Source organism: Nicotiana tomentosiformis, chromosome 3 (assembly GCF_000390325.3).
Source record: "Nicotiana tomentosiformis chromosome 3, ASM39032v3, whole genome shotgun sequence".
Classification (NCBI taxonomy): Eukaryota; Viridiplantae; Streptophyta; class Magnoliopsida; order Solanales; family Solanaceae; genus Nicotiana; species Nicotiana tomentosiformis.
This window is the reverse complement of record NC_090814.1, coordinates 70,821,506-70,838,127: the sequence shown is the minus strand read 5'-3', so window position 1 is coordinate 70,838,127 and position 16,622 is coordinate 70,821,506. Positions and strand designations below refer to the sequence as shown.

Below are 16,622 nucleotides of genomic sequence, written 5' to 3'. Positions count from 1 at the left end.
TATTCTCTTTATTTCACTCAAACCTCCCTTAGAGGTGAGTTGTGTGGTATTCATCTAATCATGCATTGCATGTCTTTATTTATTACTTTTATCACATATTTTCACATTCACCTTAAGGAATAGGTCTGCATTCTCAATGCTTATCACAAGTCACATCCTCTTCACGGAATGGATCATAATCAGCAACATACTTTATTATTTTTCATACCAATATGATGGTAAACATTGCCTTCACATTTTGTAGGACTATCTTGAGAGCCCTTATTGTTCTCCTTTTATAATCATAGTGATGATTATTATTATTTTGATCTTTGAAACGTCTACATTCATTATTCAACCACTTGTCTTCATTTAGACTTATTATGCGCCGCTACCATATTCACTTCAAGAATGGAGCAAATCAAGGGGGACAATATTCATGCCTTTTCATGAAAAATATATTATTTTTCTTTAGTCATCAATATATCATCAATATGGTATAGTATGACTCAACCCAATATGTTACCAATATAAAGGCATGTTAGGCCATAATGAATTGAGACTCAAACCCAACTCTTATCATCATGGAGCATCAGGACTTGATCCTGATGTCTTACCCTCATGGTACATTGCGACTTGAACTCATTGAAGTTGATATCATTAATAGCAAAGGAAAAAAATAATTTCAAATACAAAGAAAATGCTTATCTCTTGAGTTAAACTCTTCATAATGTCGTTTGGATATAATTCTCAACAATAGACTTTTATTTACTCAAATCAGCTAAGTAATTAGTGTCAAACTGATATATGAAAATACAAAATAATATTAAAAATTCACATGTAGTCTTTGCTGCAATAAGCTTACTTAAGGATGAAATTAATATGACCAGAACATTAAATAAAAATAATGTATCAAATAGAATAATATAGTACTACTAGTTACCATGCACTTTTGTGAAAACTAGGTATTATGCTCTCTAGAAAAACAAAGAGATATAGCAGAACCTTTAGGTTAATCATGGAATAAAAAAAAAGAGTGGACAAATCTATGTCTACTATCTACTACTATATGCTTTCCATATAAAAATGATTCAACATGTTAATTTGATAAGAACTATTCAATAAAAAAAATTGGTGTAGTACATACTTCTTATACTAATATTTTATCTTATTAAAATAAAATAGTTACGAGTAATATTATTATTAGATTATATTTGACAGTAAACTAATGTATAATCATTATACTAAGCATACTAAAATTGTATTATAAGATAAAACCATAAGCATACATAATAAAATATAATTTTAATTTTGTAGATTATTTAGTATACCGCATGCCACCTATTATTTAGTTCATGAAAATTTAACAGGGTGACGTCCTTAGCAGCCACATAAATACTAATTTTCTAATACCATACTATTGCTTATTCCAAATATTGGTATAAACTTATCTGGTTTAAAGCTCGGACTTGTTGCTGTAGCAGAAAGACGTGCATGTAACACATAAGTGGAATTCAACCTTGAGGTCAGAGACTTCGTGCTGATAACTTGTTATGAAATATAGCTCAAAGTAACAATATAGAACAAAGAAAAACAAGCTAAAAGATATAGAGAGAAAGAGATGAGGGATTCTTATTTCTTCTTCAATTGTGTGTATTCTCCTATCTATTACAAGGCCTTTATATAGGCATAAAAAGTGAAGAAAAATATGTCATTGAATATATCATTAAGTATAGAAATATGTCAATAAATATATCATTAAGCATTTGAGAAGATCATGGAGGAAGACTAAACATCCACCATAATTTAATTTTTTTTATAACAGTTTGTTATTATTATCTTTTTTCCGTCAAAGATAGTAGTTACTAGAGTTAATTAAAAATATGTTATGTCCAAGAGTGCATTTGAAAGTCTTAGTGTGTATGTGCGTATTGTTTTTTTAATTACTTATAATAATATAATAAGATAACTTATTTATTTTTCATTACTTCTTGTCCCCTTTATATAATAATATAATAAGATAACTCATTTATTTTCTATTACTTTTTGTCCTCTTTTATATAATAATATAATAAGATAACCCCTTTATTCTCCATTATTTCTTGTCCCCTTTATATAATAATATAATAAGATAATAAGATAACTCCTATTTAATATTTTTTTTTAAAATCTGTTAAGCCCATTTAGTCCGCGGGCCGGAACCGTTTAACCTCGGGATCAAACTGTCCCGAGCTCGATCCCGGACCGATCCATACAAAAAGACCGTTTGACCCGTTTAATTTGAGATCGGCACAGGACCATTTAGACCCGACCCACTTGACCCGTTTAGACCCGAAACCGGCCCACTTGCCATCCTTGTAAATCATCTCATCGTTAGAAAGAAATTTGAGAGGGAACATAGACAAGATAAAAATGCTCAGAACAACTATTCCGCCAGAAATAATGTCAGGTAATAGACTGAGCAACGTGTCAATGAACATTTAACAGAAGAAAAGTGCAACTGTGTCCCGATATCTATCATTCGCTAGTAAGGAATGTAGTATTACATTGCCTACTAATTCAAACAGTAATTAAGAGCAAGCTCAAATGGCAATTTTGAACTGCTGATTTTGCTCTGATAAACTCCAGTTACTATTCACTTGTTTTTTCCTTGGTTTACTGATGTTGGTTTGTCCACCTTTTTTTAACCTCTCACCTTCTTCCTGTGTTTCATTTTATATGATGTGTGTTTTTAAAAAAAAATATATATATATAAAGTTTGCGGTCTTAAGCATGTCATGATATTTTTGTATGTATGAAAATATGTTATTAAAGGTATTCTATTTTGTCTTCAAAAATCTATTTTTTGTTTTAGATTTCTGAAAATAAAATAAATACGAAATAGCTGATTAAACAATGAAAATAAAAAAAAATTGAACTCTATTCCTTAATTGAGTATAGAACGGTTTAGTTACAAGAGTTCAATTCGAGGAAAGATTTGCCTTTTCTATAGAGTCAAAATATGCCGTGGAGAAGAGCTTACTTATGAGCAAAAGGGGAGGAGGAAGTCGTAGGAGATTAGTTGTGGGTCGGCAGAGACCTCTTTCGGCAAAGAATTATACCACAAAGCCCCAACTAGGTCTGATTCTTCAACATCAATCGGTTCGGACCTCCACTTAGTTTCACCCAAGCTTCAACCTGGTCATGGATAGATCACCCATGTTCGGGTCCATAAGCAGTGACAATTGCCCTATGAAGACTCACTTTCGCTACGGCTCCGGTGGGTTCCCTTAACCAAGCGACTGCCTATGAGTCGCCGACTCATGCTTCAACAGGCACTTTATTTTGTTCAAAACTTGGCGATATGAAATTATAAAATTAATTTGTTTTTCAATATAAAAAGATAACATTTCCAAAGTGAAAAGACAGAGAGAAAGAATAATTTGGAGTCAATAGGCGTTAAACTGCCTTCCAAAATAGGACAATTTATGCTCCACCACCTTACCCAACACAACAATTTAAAATAATTTCTGTTTCTCCATAATCTCAACAAACATTTTATGTTCCTCTCTGCAACTTTAGGAGAAAAAAAGGTGCAGACTGTAATTCCCTTATGAAAGCTATAGCTTTTTATTGTTCTATAGTTAGGTGATCTAATTACAAAATCTCCAATCTTGCATGTCACAAACTTACTATACTTATATATAGCCCATTTTTCATATTTCTTCCTAGTAATTACAATTATGGCAAAGCTTCTATTAGTTTACGTCATTTTAGTAATTCTTGCTATTGCATACTCAGGTTCAGCCACTAACTACCTGGTGGGTGATAATTCTGGCTGGGATATTAGTACTGATCTTGATACATGGTTATTAGGAAAAAGATTCATCGTTGGTGATGTTCTTGGTAAGTATATAATCTTCTCTACTTACACATTTATAGATCAAAACTTAATTTCCTCAAATCTTAGTTAATTACATATATCGATATCGACTCATATTTTTTGTAGTGTTCCAATTCTCAAATTACCATAGCGTGTATGAGGTAACGAAGGAGACTTTTGATAGGTGCAACACAACAAATGCACTAAAATCGAGCAGTAAAGGCAATACAACTTTTCCATTAACAAAGCCGAGGGACAATTATTTTGTTTGTGGGAACAGATTACATTGCTTTGGAGGAATGAAACTTCATGTAAATGTTGAAGAAAATGGAGTTGCTTCTCCAACTGCAGCACCAGCACCTCAGACCAGGGTCTCTTTTCCTACACCTTCAGCTTCCAAGAGAAATAATAACCCTTCTGCTGTTGTTCCTAGTTCTACTACTAATTTGTCTAACCATGTTGGTTTAAGTAGTTCTCTACTTTTAGTAACCCTTGGAATCTTGTTCTTGCTATTTTGGTTCATGTGAATATGAGGATTTTCACAGTTTAAGAGGGTATGTTTTGGTTTGTTTACTTGTTGGGTTTTTACTCTGAGCATTTAATTTGTTAACTGTACTTTTCTTCAATGCAGTCCTTTGAGGATGCATGCTATGTTTTCAATTATTTCGCCTAGAATTGAAGATTATGTTATATGAGAAAGATGTATACGTTCTCGTGGATTGCAAAGGACAATTATGAGACGTAATTTTATACCTTCCGATTTGGAGATCTCTTGACAAGTATCCATCATCTTTCTTTGGTTGAACAACATGTATATTAGCTAAGAAAAAGAAAATTGAAAATGTATCTACCTATCAAAATCTAATTCAGATTACTTACTTAACATCATTCTAATCATGCAACCATTTGCTTTACATACTTAAAACATCAATAAAAAAGTGCCTTGTTAGTATTTAAGAAAAAATGTCTAAAATGTATTCCATTCAAAATAAGCTTTCTATTGGAACCCAAGTAGGCGTTTGACGATAAGGTTAAAGTAAAAAACAAAGTAACTGATGTTGAAGTTTAAAATGAGAATTATGAACGGTTAGGATCGAAATAAACGTGTCATGCGGAAGTTAGTAAAGTAAAAGAAAAATATACTAAAAAAGAAACACAATCTAGTGGTTATGATATTTTGCTTAAGTGTCATAAAAATATTACATATGTTTTCTCCTAGTAACTCTCTTTGATATTTAAGCAAAAATACATGATTATTAATTAAAAATATAATCTAGTGGCTTTTTGTATTTAGATAAAATTAAGTGAATTTCTTGTCTCAAAAAATAGTTAAGAATAATTATTTGGGACGAAAGAAGCATTATTGATTGGGGCATTTTTATATATACTCCCTAAACTTTTATGGCCACCATTGAAGTCATACGCACATTACACAAATTTTTATAAAGTGTACCCATTTGCATCTGAAGTAGTTCAATCTCTTTAATGTAACTTCAGAAATCAAATTTGAAGTTCTTTTATTTTTCAAATGCAACTTCAGAAATTCGAATCTTAAGTAGTTCAATCTTTTCAATACAACTCTAGAAATCAAATCTGAAGTTCTTCTATCTTTCAAATGCAAGTTCAGAAATTCGAATTTTAAGTAGTCCAATCTCTTCAATACAACTTCATATTTCGGACCTGAAATATAAACTTGTTTTTGGAATTTCAACAATCCAACATACGATTCAATTCCCCAAATCTACTCAAAATGAGTTGAAATTTGAAACATAATTTTCAAATATCACAAAGAACAAATCTCAACAATTAAATTATCAAAACAATAACAAATTAAACAAACTCATTTTGCAATTAAGAAGAAGAAGCAGAAGTCCAAGAAAGCAGCAACGAAGGGGAAAAGAGTGTATGTATATGAAGTTACTCAAAAATTGAGTATCAATTAAATATTTTTTAATAAGTAGGTACAAATTCAATGGGTGACGCAAAAGTGAGCATCACATCAAAATTTTACTTGACACTATTATTTTATGGTCAATTTTTCACAAAATTACCATGTCAAATAAACTAGAATAATTATTTTGGGACGAAGGAAGTTTATTCATTAATATAAGGGTCTAAACACTTTACACCTCCAAAATCCTAAGCTGGGCAACGTGGGCTTTAAAAATTTGAAGAAAGCAGCCTTTGGGCCTCATTAATACAACGGCGATGTTGTTTGGACTTATAAGGGAGACAGACTCCATTGACACCATATTTTTCCAGAAGAGATGGGAGAGATGGCAGAGAACGACGAGTTTTACCTGAGATATTATGTGGGTCATAAAGGAAAATTCGGGCACGAGTTCTTAGAGTTCGAGTTTAGGCCAGATGGCAAGCTCCGTTATGCTAACAATTCAAACTACAAGAACGATACCATGATTCGCAAAGAGGTCTTCCTTACCCCTGCTGTCCTCAAGGAATGCCGTCGCATTGTTGCCGATAGCGAGGTCTTTTTTTTTTTTTTTTTTTCCTTTCTTCCCTTTCTATTCGACTATATTATTCTATTGTTTTGGTTCAGGATAGGGTTCGGGTCAATCTCGATATCTTGGTATTTCGATTTGGTGTTTTAGGGTTTTAGATTTTTTGGTTGTGGTCTAAATCGGAAACAGCCTCCCCAGGGTAGGAATAAGTCCTGCGTACACGCGTTGCCTAGCTACACACTACCCTCGCCAGACTAACCTCGTAAACTAGTGGGATTATACTGAGTTGTTGTTGTTGGTCTAAAATGTTTTCGGGGTTAATTTACAGCTGACATTTGCTAGATACTGTATTATTTATGGGTATTAAGTCTTAACTGTGATGTGGAGGATTCATAAAGCTAGCTGACCCCAGCTATAGTGGGATTGAGGCATAGTTGATTAATTGATTGATTGTTTAAGGGTTTTTCAAATTGCTGGCCTTTAGTTTTTGGTTGTTACTTCCGTCCTAATGCTGGGAATATCCAACTATCCAAGTAATTAATGGTCAATGATTATGGGAAGCAATGAAAAGACAGGAATATGAATTCATAGAGCCATTCTGACCTAAGAATGTTGGTGAAGAAGCAAAATAATCACGACAATTGGAGCAATTTTGGCATAATATTCATTGCAAAGAAGCAAAATTATCATTTTGAAAATTCTAGCTATGGCATAGGTGAAAAGGAGATGTTTTTGTTCTATTTGCTTAAGTCTTTTCCCTAGGGAGAGTTCTTTTTCTGTTTTCTTTTTTGGGGAGGGGGCAGTGGAGGGTTGAGTTTGTTTAGTTCGGGCTGATGAAATGTCTGTGCTGTGGAACTCCATCTTTGTCCCTCTTCACACCTATTTATCTCCTGAGTTTTGTTACTTGATAATTATTCTGATGAGAAATGGAAGTAATAAAAGGTTGTGGATGTTTGTTTGTTGTAGATCATGAAGGAAGATGATAACAATTGGCCTGAACCGGATAGAGTGGGGAGGCAGGAACTTGAGATTGTGATGGGAAATGAACACATATCATTCACGACATCTAAGATTGGTTCACTAATGGATGTGCAGACCAGTAAAGATCCAGAGGGACTTCGTATCTTCTATTATCTTGTTCAGGTACCGATCTACAAGGTTTTTCTGTCTTTTTTACTTTGTACAAATACATCAAAAAGCTTTTTTGCAACAAGTTCCAATGTTTTACACACTAGTTTGTGAAAAATGTAATAGGAATAGCCCATACAGAAATGCAAAAATTCATTCTAGCACATTTATTTAAATATAATCGCCCCGACATATAACCCCCCCCCCCCCCCCCCCCACAACCAAAAAAAAAATACAATTTTGGTCCTTAATTTATCTAATAGAGTTAATTTTCGGAAAGCTCCTCTTTCTCCTTTCTAATGGTTTAGATGTATGATGTTGGGGGTCGCTTTTCTGGTTGACTTCATATTAACCTGTTTCGCCTTGATTGGAGCTTTAAAAGCAAGATGCTCTTAGAGTCTCAATTAGCTACATACATAACTCAGTGAAAAACAGACCAGGAATAATGGTCCTCTCTTTGTGTAAACTGATGTTATTTGTGAACCTCCTGGACTTGCTCCTGTTCCCAGCTGCTGAGTTCCATAAGAAATATTAATTCCATCAAACTCTATCTTTAGATTGCAATAGAAACTGGGCGGTGAAGGCCTCCATTCCATCTTTAAATGAATAGAGAAGTGAGATTTTGATTTCTTTCCATCAAAGACAAACCAACTTGTTTGGAGATACTCGTTCTTATTGCAGCTGGTGTTAGGTTGTGGCCTGATTTCTACCTAATGCTGCCTATTCAGTCGTTTATTTTCTCCTTTTTTTTTTCCATCTTCCACCCTTTTAACAGCAACATGGTTTGATCATAATAAGAAGGGAGAAATGATGGTTATTTATTATTATTATTATTATTATTGTTACGTTGTCTTTTGGGGATAGGAGGAGAGATTAGAATAGTTAGGAATAAAAGAAAAGAAAGAGTGATGGATATGTGTGAGAAAGTAAGACTTTTTGACTTTTAACTTGAACCAACTTCATCCTTAAGATTCTTGCCAACCTTTTTCTTTCACCTTCCGACCTTACGACAAAAATGATCCTGGATGGTGTTAAGACCGGCTAGCAAGAAAATTGACATTCTTTCATGTTGCAGCAATTCATCTCCTCCTCCTCCTCTATTGCCTTCTTCCCGCTCCCCCTTCATATTGCTAGGCAGAACAAGCAGCTACAAGGCATCTCATCCTCCATCTTGACCCCCTTAAGGCCACATCATAATCCCTCACTTGTCATACGACTTAACCCCAGCTTGGACAACCTTCATCATTCCTCAACACAATCATCGAACTTTCCATCTACGAAGGGCCCAAAAAAGGAGAAAAGAAAAAAGAAGGAACAGAATAGTGAAGAGGGATGAAGGTGAAAATGGTGGAGGATATGGTGGGGGTTTGGAGGGGGTTAGAAGAATGACGGTGGAAAGGGCAAGGTGGGGAAGGGCCAACAGAAAGTGGGCACTCGGTGTGGTAGTATTGTGAGGGACTTCAAATACTCCAGGAATACAATAGTGTTGAAGTTGGTTTGAGTGTGTTGAGTGCTAAACATTAAGGATGAGAACTGCCATTTCCTAGTATGTTTATGTGCACCACAAATATATCTGTGGTTGAAAACGATGAGAGAGCTCACTAGGGTAGGAAACAAAGCCAAAACCTTTGGGAATTAGAGGTTTTCCCAGAAGGAAACTTGGGCTAAAGTTGAAACTGGTAACAGTCTCTCCGAGCTGGGACTAAGCTGCTTGTCAGCTAGGCTCTCATGCACAACCCCTAGTTACTGCACTGCTGATTGGTATCTTGTTGTGTACGCTTGGCTATGCGATGCGTCCTGTGCTAATATGACTTCATAACCTCTAAGTAATTTAAAGCTGCAGCCAAAAAGGATTGCCTTGTAAACATTGGTCTCCAGTCCTAATAAACTGGTGAAATCCCATTGTCGTCTCCTTTCCTTTTATGTCGGAGAGATCTGAAGGATTTCCTGTTCTCGACCAATTAGTTCCACTGCTTTGCGTCATTTTATAATGGTGGTTGACATGTTATTATCTTTAACTCAAACATCATTAATGCATTTCTTTAAGTTTGTTTCAGAAAATTGGTGTTGGTTTTCAGTCTTGGAATACTTCTGCACAATTTGACTCTAGGTTTTCATTGCAGGATTTGAAGTGTTTTGTGTTCTCCCTCATCTCACTCCATTTCAAGATCAAGCCTATTTAACTCATGCATTTGACGTGCTAAAATTTAGCAGGACGTGCTTGGTTTCATGTTTTAAATGTGTTGAGTTGTGTATCCAGGAAAGTTAGAGAAGTGAATTTGTATGATGCCGTTTGGGGAAAGAAGTTTGTTCGTTGTTTTGCTTTTGTTAAATTAATGGAATTAGTTGTTTTTTAGACCTTCTGCGAGTAAAGATAAGTTTTCTGTGTTTCTTTTCGTATCTTTCTCTGATTAATCTTGCCGTTACTTGTTAGGCGTTTCATAGCAACATGGAAGGCACGAGATTTTTTGTCATCTAATGTTCTTTGAGCTTTGGTTTGCCGTATTGCTATTGTTTTGCCATAACAAATGGACGTGGCGTGAGAGGTAGTTTTCTTGAGTATTTGATCGGCCTCATCTCAGAATCTTGTAATTGTCCATTCACTAACATCCGTTTTGGTTTAGTGCCTTTGCTATTCCCTTCCCGATGCTTTTTTTTTTCTCATCAGAATCCCAGAGAACTCTAGAAAAGGATACAAAATAGCTAAAAAATCAATTAATATAGCCTAACGGTCAACGAAATTAAAATGAGAGATTCAGTTCAAATTCAAGCAGAGACAATAATAATTTTAGATGATTTCTTTTTTTTTCGTTTTTGTTTTTTGGTCTGAGCTTTAGTTGATAGTGTTATTTAGTACTTGTGGGCCCAACTTAAAGTCGGGCAATTCTATTTTATTATATTTTTGTTTTCTAAAGGAGAACAAAAATCAGAAGAGCTAGGTTTCTCTGGCCCTTCTTCGTTGTCAACGAGTGGTAGAGCGAATTCCGCGTAAGCATCGTACTTCCGCATACTCTGTCCATATTTCATATTATAATAATAATTATAATTATAATTATAACATAACATTTCATATTGTTAGGCAGAATTGAAAGAAACTAGAAGTGAATTTTCAACCCCTCAAAAACAAAAACAAAATTTGATTTCTTCTACTTAAAAGATCAGTATGCCACGTCTTCCTAATTATAAAACATAATCACGTTGATTAACAATAAAGGATATTAATTCCTGTATTGACCGATTTTTTTTTAAACTAACAGTAGCAGCGATTACGAAAAAGTTAAACTTAATCGAAAACTCTAACACGTGAAGAAAAAATGACCATTTACTATGTCTATGTTCATCCTATCATCGTATAAATCAACTTATATTTACGTCCAAAATTGTGGTGACATTGTTTAGGCAATGTATCAAGAGCACTAGAGATGCGAACACGATTTCAGATTTTATGGGTATAGGAATATCGTAAAAAAATAAATAATTCTATAGAATAAAGCCATTTGAATAAGGAAATTCTCACGTCATTTCTCCAAATAGTCTCCAAATACTTATCCAAAGCAAAACTTAAAATAGATCAAAAATGCTCCTCAAGACTTGCATCCCTTCCTCCGCCATAACCACAACATCTCCACTTCTTTCCCTCACCAAATCCTCTTTACCTTTCTCCCAAAACCTCCGTAAAGTTTCAACCTTTCCACGCACTTCCAAAACCCCATCTCTTTATTCTTCCCCTAAAATGAGTTGGCTCAACAAATTGGGTTTTGGTGCAAAAACTGATAGTACAGCAATGGACTCATCTTCCTCTGCAATTGCACAAGGTCCTGATGATGACATCCCTGCACCGGGTCAACAATTTGCTCAATTCGGAGCTGGCTGTTTTTGGGGCGTTGAATTGGCTTTTCAAAGAGTGCCTGGTGTTACCAAAACTGAAGTTGGGTATACCCAGGGGTATTTACATAATCCTTCCTATGAAGATATTTGCTCGGGAACTACTTTTCATTCTGAGGTTGTTAGAGTTCAGTATGATCCTAAGGAGTGTAATTTTGACACCTTGCTTGATGTTTTTTGGGATCGTCATGACCCCACTACCCTTAATCGTCAGGTAGGTTTTTGAAAACTTTCATCGGTTTTATTTAATGGTTATTGGTTGTATTATTGTTTTGTGGACTCTATGTTTTAAATTATCTTCTTATGTTTGGAAATATTTGGGGTTGAATTTTAGTGGAGAGGAAGTTTATGTTAAATCTTGGGCTTCCATGGTCTTCAATTTAATCGATTTGTTCTAGTTAAGGGCTTGTTTGATGTGAATTGGGAAGCTGTATATGGTCACTTCTTCTTTAATTTTCGTGCTCTCTTTTATACGATGGTGGTATCGGGGCTTGCTTTGTGCGCACCTTGACTATTCTACCGGTTAACTTTGCCAACTAAGGCTTAGGCAGATGAAAAGAAATCATTTAAGGGTCGTTTGGTGGGGTGTATAAGAATAGTACTGAATATGATGTATTACTAATGATGAGATTAGTTATGTGGAGATTATTTCTTATTCACTGTTTGGGTTGGTGTATTAAAAATAGCATTGCATAGGAGTGTATACATGCTTATCCATGTATTTAAAACCATGGTATTACCGTATTACTATGCCATGGTTTACTATGTATTAGTTATATATAGGATAATACCAAATAGGGTATATAACTAATACATGTATTAGTTATACATATGTTGAAAAACATTACCAAATTATGGATTAATAATACCAAAGCTAATACATGTATTATTTTCGCCTAATACATCCTACCAAACGAACCCTTAGTGTTTTTAGCTTTGCCCAGTAAGGCTTAGGACTTGGAAGAATTTTCCTGCCTTTAGCTGAGCTTAATGTTCCTTCTTTTCCCACTAAGCTTGTTACCTAACATGAGTCTTGGTGGGGCATTGAATAGTATACATATTTGGGTGCTAATAACCAAAGCCAGGTCTTTATTGGCTGCAAAGTAGTAGAAGCCTGTTTAACATAGTTTTATAGCCAATGAGAGTACCCACTTACCCAACTACCTTTTCTTGACCAGTAAAATATCATCAAAATGCTGCATTTGCTTAAAGATTATGCCTTATGAGCATCTTTAAAGATCATTCTTTTGAAGATCTTTAAAGATCATGCCTTTTGAAGATGTTTAACGATCATGCTCCTTGTAAACAAAAAAAGATTTCTAAAGGTCATGCTTTGGTTGAAGATTATGCCTTGTGATTCATACTTGATGGTTGGGTATCCAGTTCTTTTTTTTGGGGCAACCACATTGGTTTTTGTTTTATTTTCAAATCTTCTAAGGGGAGTGTCATAAAATATGGATTTCGTTCTTATTGAGTTTCACTATGCCATGAAATATATCAGAAAGCTTACACTGTCTCTTGTGACATTAAGTACCTAAATGGCTAAATAAGTGGGCAACTCTGCCTAAGTTTCGGGTTTATTGGTTAGCATAGATATTTCCTTAGCAGCCTTCAAATTCTGTGTTAAGCGCTTACTTAGTGGACTTTCTTGCTTAGGTTCTTTAAACAGAGATGAATGCTAACAGCTATTTGGACACTCCTTGTTAACTTTCTTTTTCTAGATGACTTATAGTCAGTTTGGCCAAACACCTAGGAAACTGGCCTGGTGACAAGCATCTTGAATTAAACTCCTACAAATTGATCATTGTTCCTGACATATTGTTACTAACATTAACATTCACAAATACTGTTCACAATTAACAAGATGCCAGGAACTAATGGCGGAGCCAGGAATTTCAAATTTTAAATTTCAGTAAGGAGGTTCAAAATATGAAGAAGTAAAGGGGATTTAACATCTACTATATATACATAAAAAATAATTTTGACCTAGTAGATATAGTTTCGGCCCCTGTCTCCGCCTGTGCCAGGAACACGATCGAATTGTAGCACTCTGGGTTGCATATATCTCCACGTTTGATATTTCTGGTCTCTCTTAGGTGGGTCAAAACCTTACTGCAAATAAATCCGTATTCATGGCATATCATCAAAGCTACAGCCTACAACGTAAGATCTACGTAGTTTGCACATTTGAAGAAGCATTGATGAGATGCCATGAATAGGATCTATTTGGAGTGGTTCTGAATTCTGATGGATGTATGTAGTGTTCCTTAAGGATCTTTATATAGGTGGTTTGAAAGGCTTAGCAAGAAATTACAATTAATTTGGTCTGACCCAATTGGGTATCTTATTTATATTTCGGATTGACTAAATGAAATAACGGATTCAGTTTGTTAGCATAATGCACGTGGAAATTAATGCATCTCCAATCCATTTATTTTCAAAATCTACTTTGTAGATTGCAAAATAAATTACTATTAATATCTTCTTTTTTTCATAAAAAAAAGTTACTACTAATTGATACATAATCTGCAAAATAAATTACTATTAATATCTTCTTTTTTTTCATAAACAAAAGTTACTACTAATTGATACATAATCAAGTAAGAGAAGAGTTTAGGTATTTGGCTAAGCTTTTGGATTAAAAAAAGAGTGATTTTGAGTAGTAGCAAAAACTCTTTTCTGCTATAGGTAAGAAGTGAACTTTGTAGCTTCTCTTGAGAAGCAAAAGTAGAAAATTAATTCTTTCAGAACAAAAAAAATGCTTAGCAAACATTTATATTTACCAAAATATTGCTCATATATTTAACCCGTTTATTCTTAGCTATAAATACAATTATATGAGATGTATATATTTACCATACTATCCCTCCTTAAAAAATAATTATATATTGAATGATATACTTTGATATATTTAAGTCACATGATGTTTTGTAAAATTTTCAATAATATCACTTTGATTTAATTATGTTTAAAGGGCAACCCAGTGCACTAAGCTCTTGCTATGCGCGGGGTCCGGGGAAAGGTTGGACCACAAAGGGTCTATTGTACGCAGCCATACCCTGCGTTTCTGCAAGAGGTTGTTTCCACGGCTCGAACCTGTGACCTCCTGGTCACTTGGCAGCAACTTTACCAGTTACGCCAAGGCTCCCCTTCGATTTAATTATGTTTATATTGATTAAAGATGTTAACATACTTTTTTATTGAGATTTTAACATTTTAATGGAACAACAACATACGCAGTATAATCCCACAAGTGGGGTCTTGAGAGAGTAGTGTGTACGCAGACCTTATCCCTACCTCGTGGAAGTAGATATGTTGTTTCCAAAGACCCTCGACTCAATGACAACATTTTAATGGAATAAAATTGAAAAATCTTAAAGCCTTTTATACTGAACATTTAAAATTATTTATCTATTAAATAATTTCATTGTTCCTTGAACCGAGGGTCTATCGGAAACAACCTCTCTACATTCACAAGGTGGGGTCCTTCCCGAGATTACACTGGGTTTGTTGTTGTTGTTATCTATTAAAATAAATACTACTAATTGTAAAGTGAATCTTTGTATGTCTTTTTTCGTAATTTGGCACTGGAAGCACTTTTTTGAAATGTTGATCAAACACAAATTGCTTATGTAATATTGATAAAATACTTCTCAAATGGATTGATGGAACATAAACTACTACTCGTTCAAAACACTTATCTGATAATCTATTTCTAAAGAAGTCGCTTCTCAAAATAAGCAGATTTGGGAAGCTTGACCAAATAGACCTTTAACCTTCTATGTTTCTCCATTGACAAATTACAAGTTTGCTCAATCCTATTCTGGGACTAGCTCCTGTGGTCTTTAGTACCTCACTATGCAGTATAAATCTCCGTATATCTGTTTCCGATGGTAACCTCATACTTGTGCAAGCCTTTGCTTCTGAAGCACATCTACCCCGGGAGTTTCTGAGTTTTTAGACAGATGTAGAAGCATTCTTTTTCTCTTAGTTGCCAGGTCTAAGATCTGGTCAAAGAATGTCTTTTCCTGTGAACAGAAAATTTCTCTTTAATTGCTTTCAAGATGCCATGTAGAATTGCTTTTAAGATGCCATGTAGAATTGCTGTTACCTTATTCAAAAAGAGATGCCAGGAAGAACTGAAGAAGAACTCTTAAAACCTCCACTGCAATATATATATATATATATATATATATAGAGAGAGAGAGAGAGAGAGAGAGAGAGAGAGAGCTTTACCATTACAGCAACTGCCACTTTGTTGGTAATGATGGACTATATAGTTCCAAGTAGTGCTTTTCGCCAGATAGGTTGTGTTCAGCAGTGTTGTTGTAACTTATCTAAGAGTTTGCTCATGCTGTTTGTAGGGTAATGATGTGGGCACCCAATACAGATCCGGGATTTACTTCTATACACCTGAGCAAGAGAAAGCAGCACTTGAATCCCGGGACAAACAGCAAAAGATATTGAACAGGAATATTGTTACGGAGATCTTGCCTGCTAAGAAGTTTTACAGAGCTGAGGAGTATCATCAGCAGTACCTTGCAAAGGGCGGTCGTTTTGGTTTCAGGCAGTCTACTGAGAAAGGTTGCAATGATCCCATCCGATGCTACGGTTAAGGCAGTTCTATTTGCAGGAGAAAATAAATGGATTTCCTGTTTGTTCTTGTAAGCTGCTATGGTTGTTTATAGGCTTGAAGTTGTGCTTCTGAAGTAGTGTATTTAATCTACACCTTATTTATTTTACAGGAAATAGCAAACGGCATATTATTGCAGTTGCAGATTGTTTCATCTTTGCTAGTATGATTTCGAGTGAAAGCTCTTAATACAATCTTACATGACATAAACATTGTACATATTTGAAAGGCCATGGGCTGTTTCTGAGAATAGAAAAACCTTACTTTATATAAAAAAAAAAGGTTCAGGAGTGGCTAAAATTTGACACATTTTTGTACTGGAGTTTGAGTTGTGACAAATGTTAGACAGTAACAACTCTAGAAACCTGGATAAAATGCAAGATGGTCAGAACCACAATGTAAACTGACTTGCTTGCTCGACATTCAATTACAGTATCAATCCATAGTTGAAACTTTATTCTAGATGCTGCAAAAATTATTTGGACCTTAAAAATTGATGCTCTTGACTATTAAGATTGATATTAGAATTGCTAGAAAAAATGTAGGGAAAACTGTAAATCACATAACACAACTCTGCAACTGGGAACTTGTATTACTGAAATAGCTAACTACTACTACTACTACAAAGAAATAGTAGCTGATAAGTAAGGAAAATGGGGGATAGTGGAAACACTGA

General features: G+C 34.6%; 3 protein-coding genes across 3 annotated transcripts; all 3 read left to right on the top strand.

Annotated features, from left to right (window-relative positions):
* The first annotated feature begins 3,701 nt into the window (after positions 1 to 3,701).
* LOC104090121 (stellacyanin-like) lies at positions 3,702 to 4,611 on the top strand. Its single transcript, XM_009595171.3, has 2 exons — positions 3,702 to 3,864; positions 3,968 to 4,611. The coding sequence occupies exons 1-2, from the start codon at positions 3,702 to 3,704 to the stop codon at positions 4,366 to 4,368; spliced, it is 564 nt and encodes a 187-aa protein (XP_009593466.1). The 3' UTR covers positions 4,369 to 4,611.
* A 1,444-nt stretch (positions 4,612 to 6,055) lies between these two features.
* On the top strand, positions 6,056 to 9,820 carry LOC104090070 (protein mago nashi homolog). Its single transcript, XM_009595112.4, has 3 exons — positions 6,056 to 6,327; positions 7,267 to 7,443; positions 9,552 to 9,820. The coding sequence occupies exons 1-3, from the start codon at positions 6,109 to 6,111 to the stop codon at positions 9,609 to 9,611; spliced, it is 456 nt and encodes a 151-aa protein (XP_009593407.1). The 5' UTR covers positions 6,056 to 6,108; the 3' UTR covers positions 9,612 to 9,820.
* Positions 9,821 to 10,815: 995 nt separating this feature from the next.
* LOC104090078 (peptide methionine sulfoxide reductase A1-like) lies at positions 10,816 to 16,084 on the top strand. The gene is made up of 2 exons (XM_009595119.4): positions 10,816 to 11,527; positions 15,678 to 16,084. Exons 1-2 carry the CDS (start codon positions 11,006 to 11,008, stop codon positions 15,927 to 15,929), a joined length of 774 nt encoding a protein of 257 aa, XP_009593414.1. The 5' UTR covers positions 10,816 to 11,005; the 3' UTR covers positions 15,930 to 16,084.
* The last annotated feature ends 538 nt before the right edge of the window (positions 16,085 to 16,622 follow it).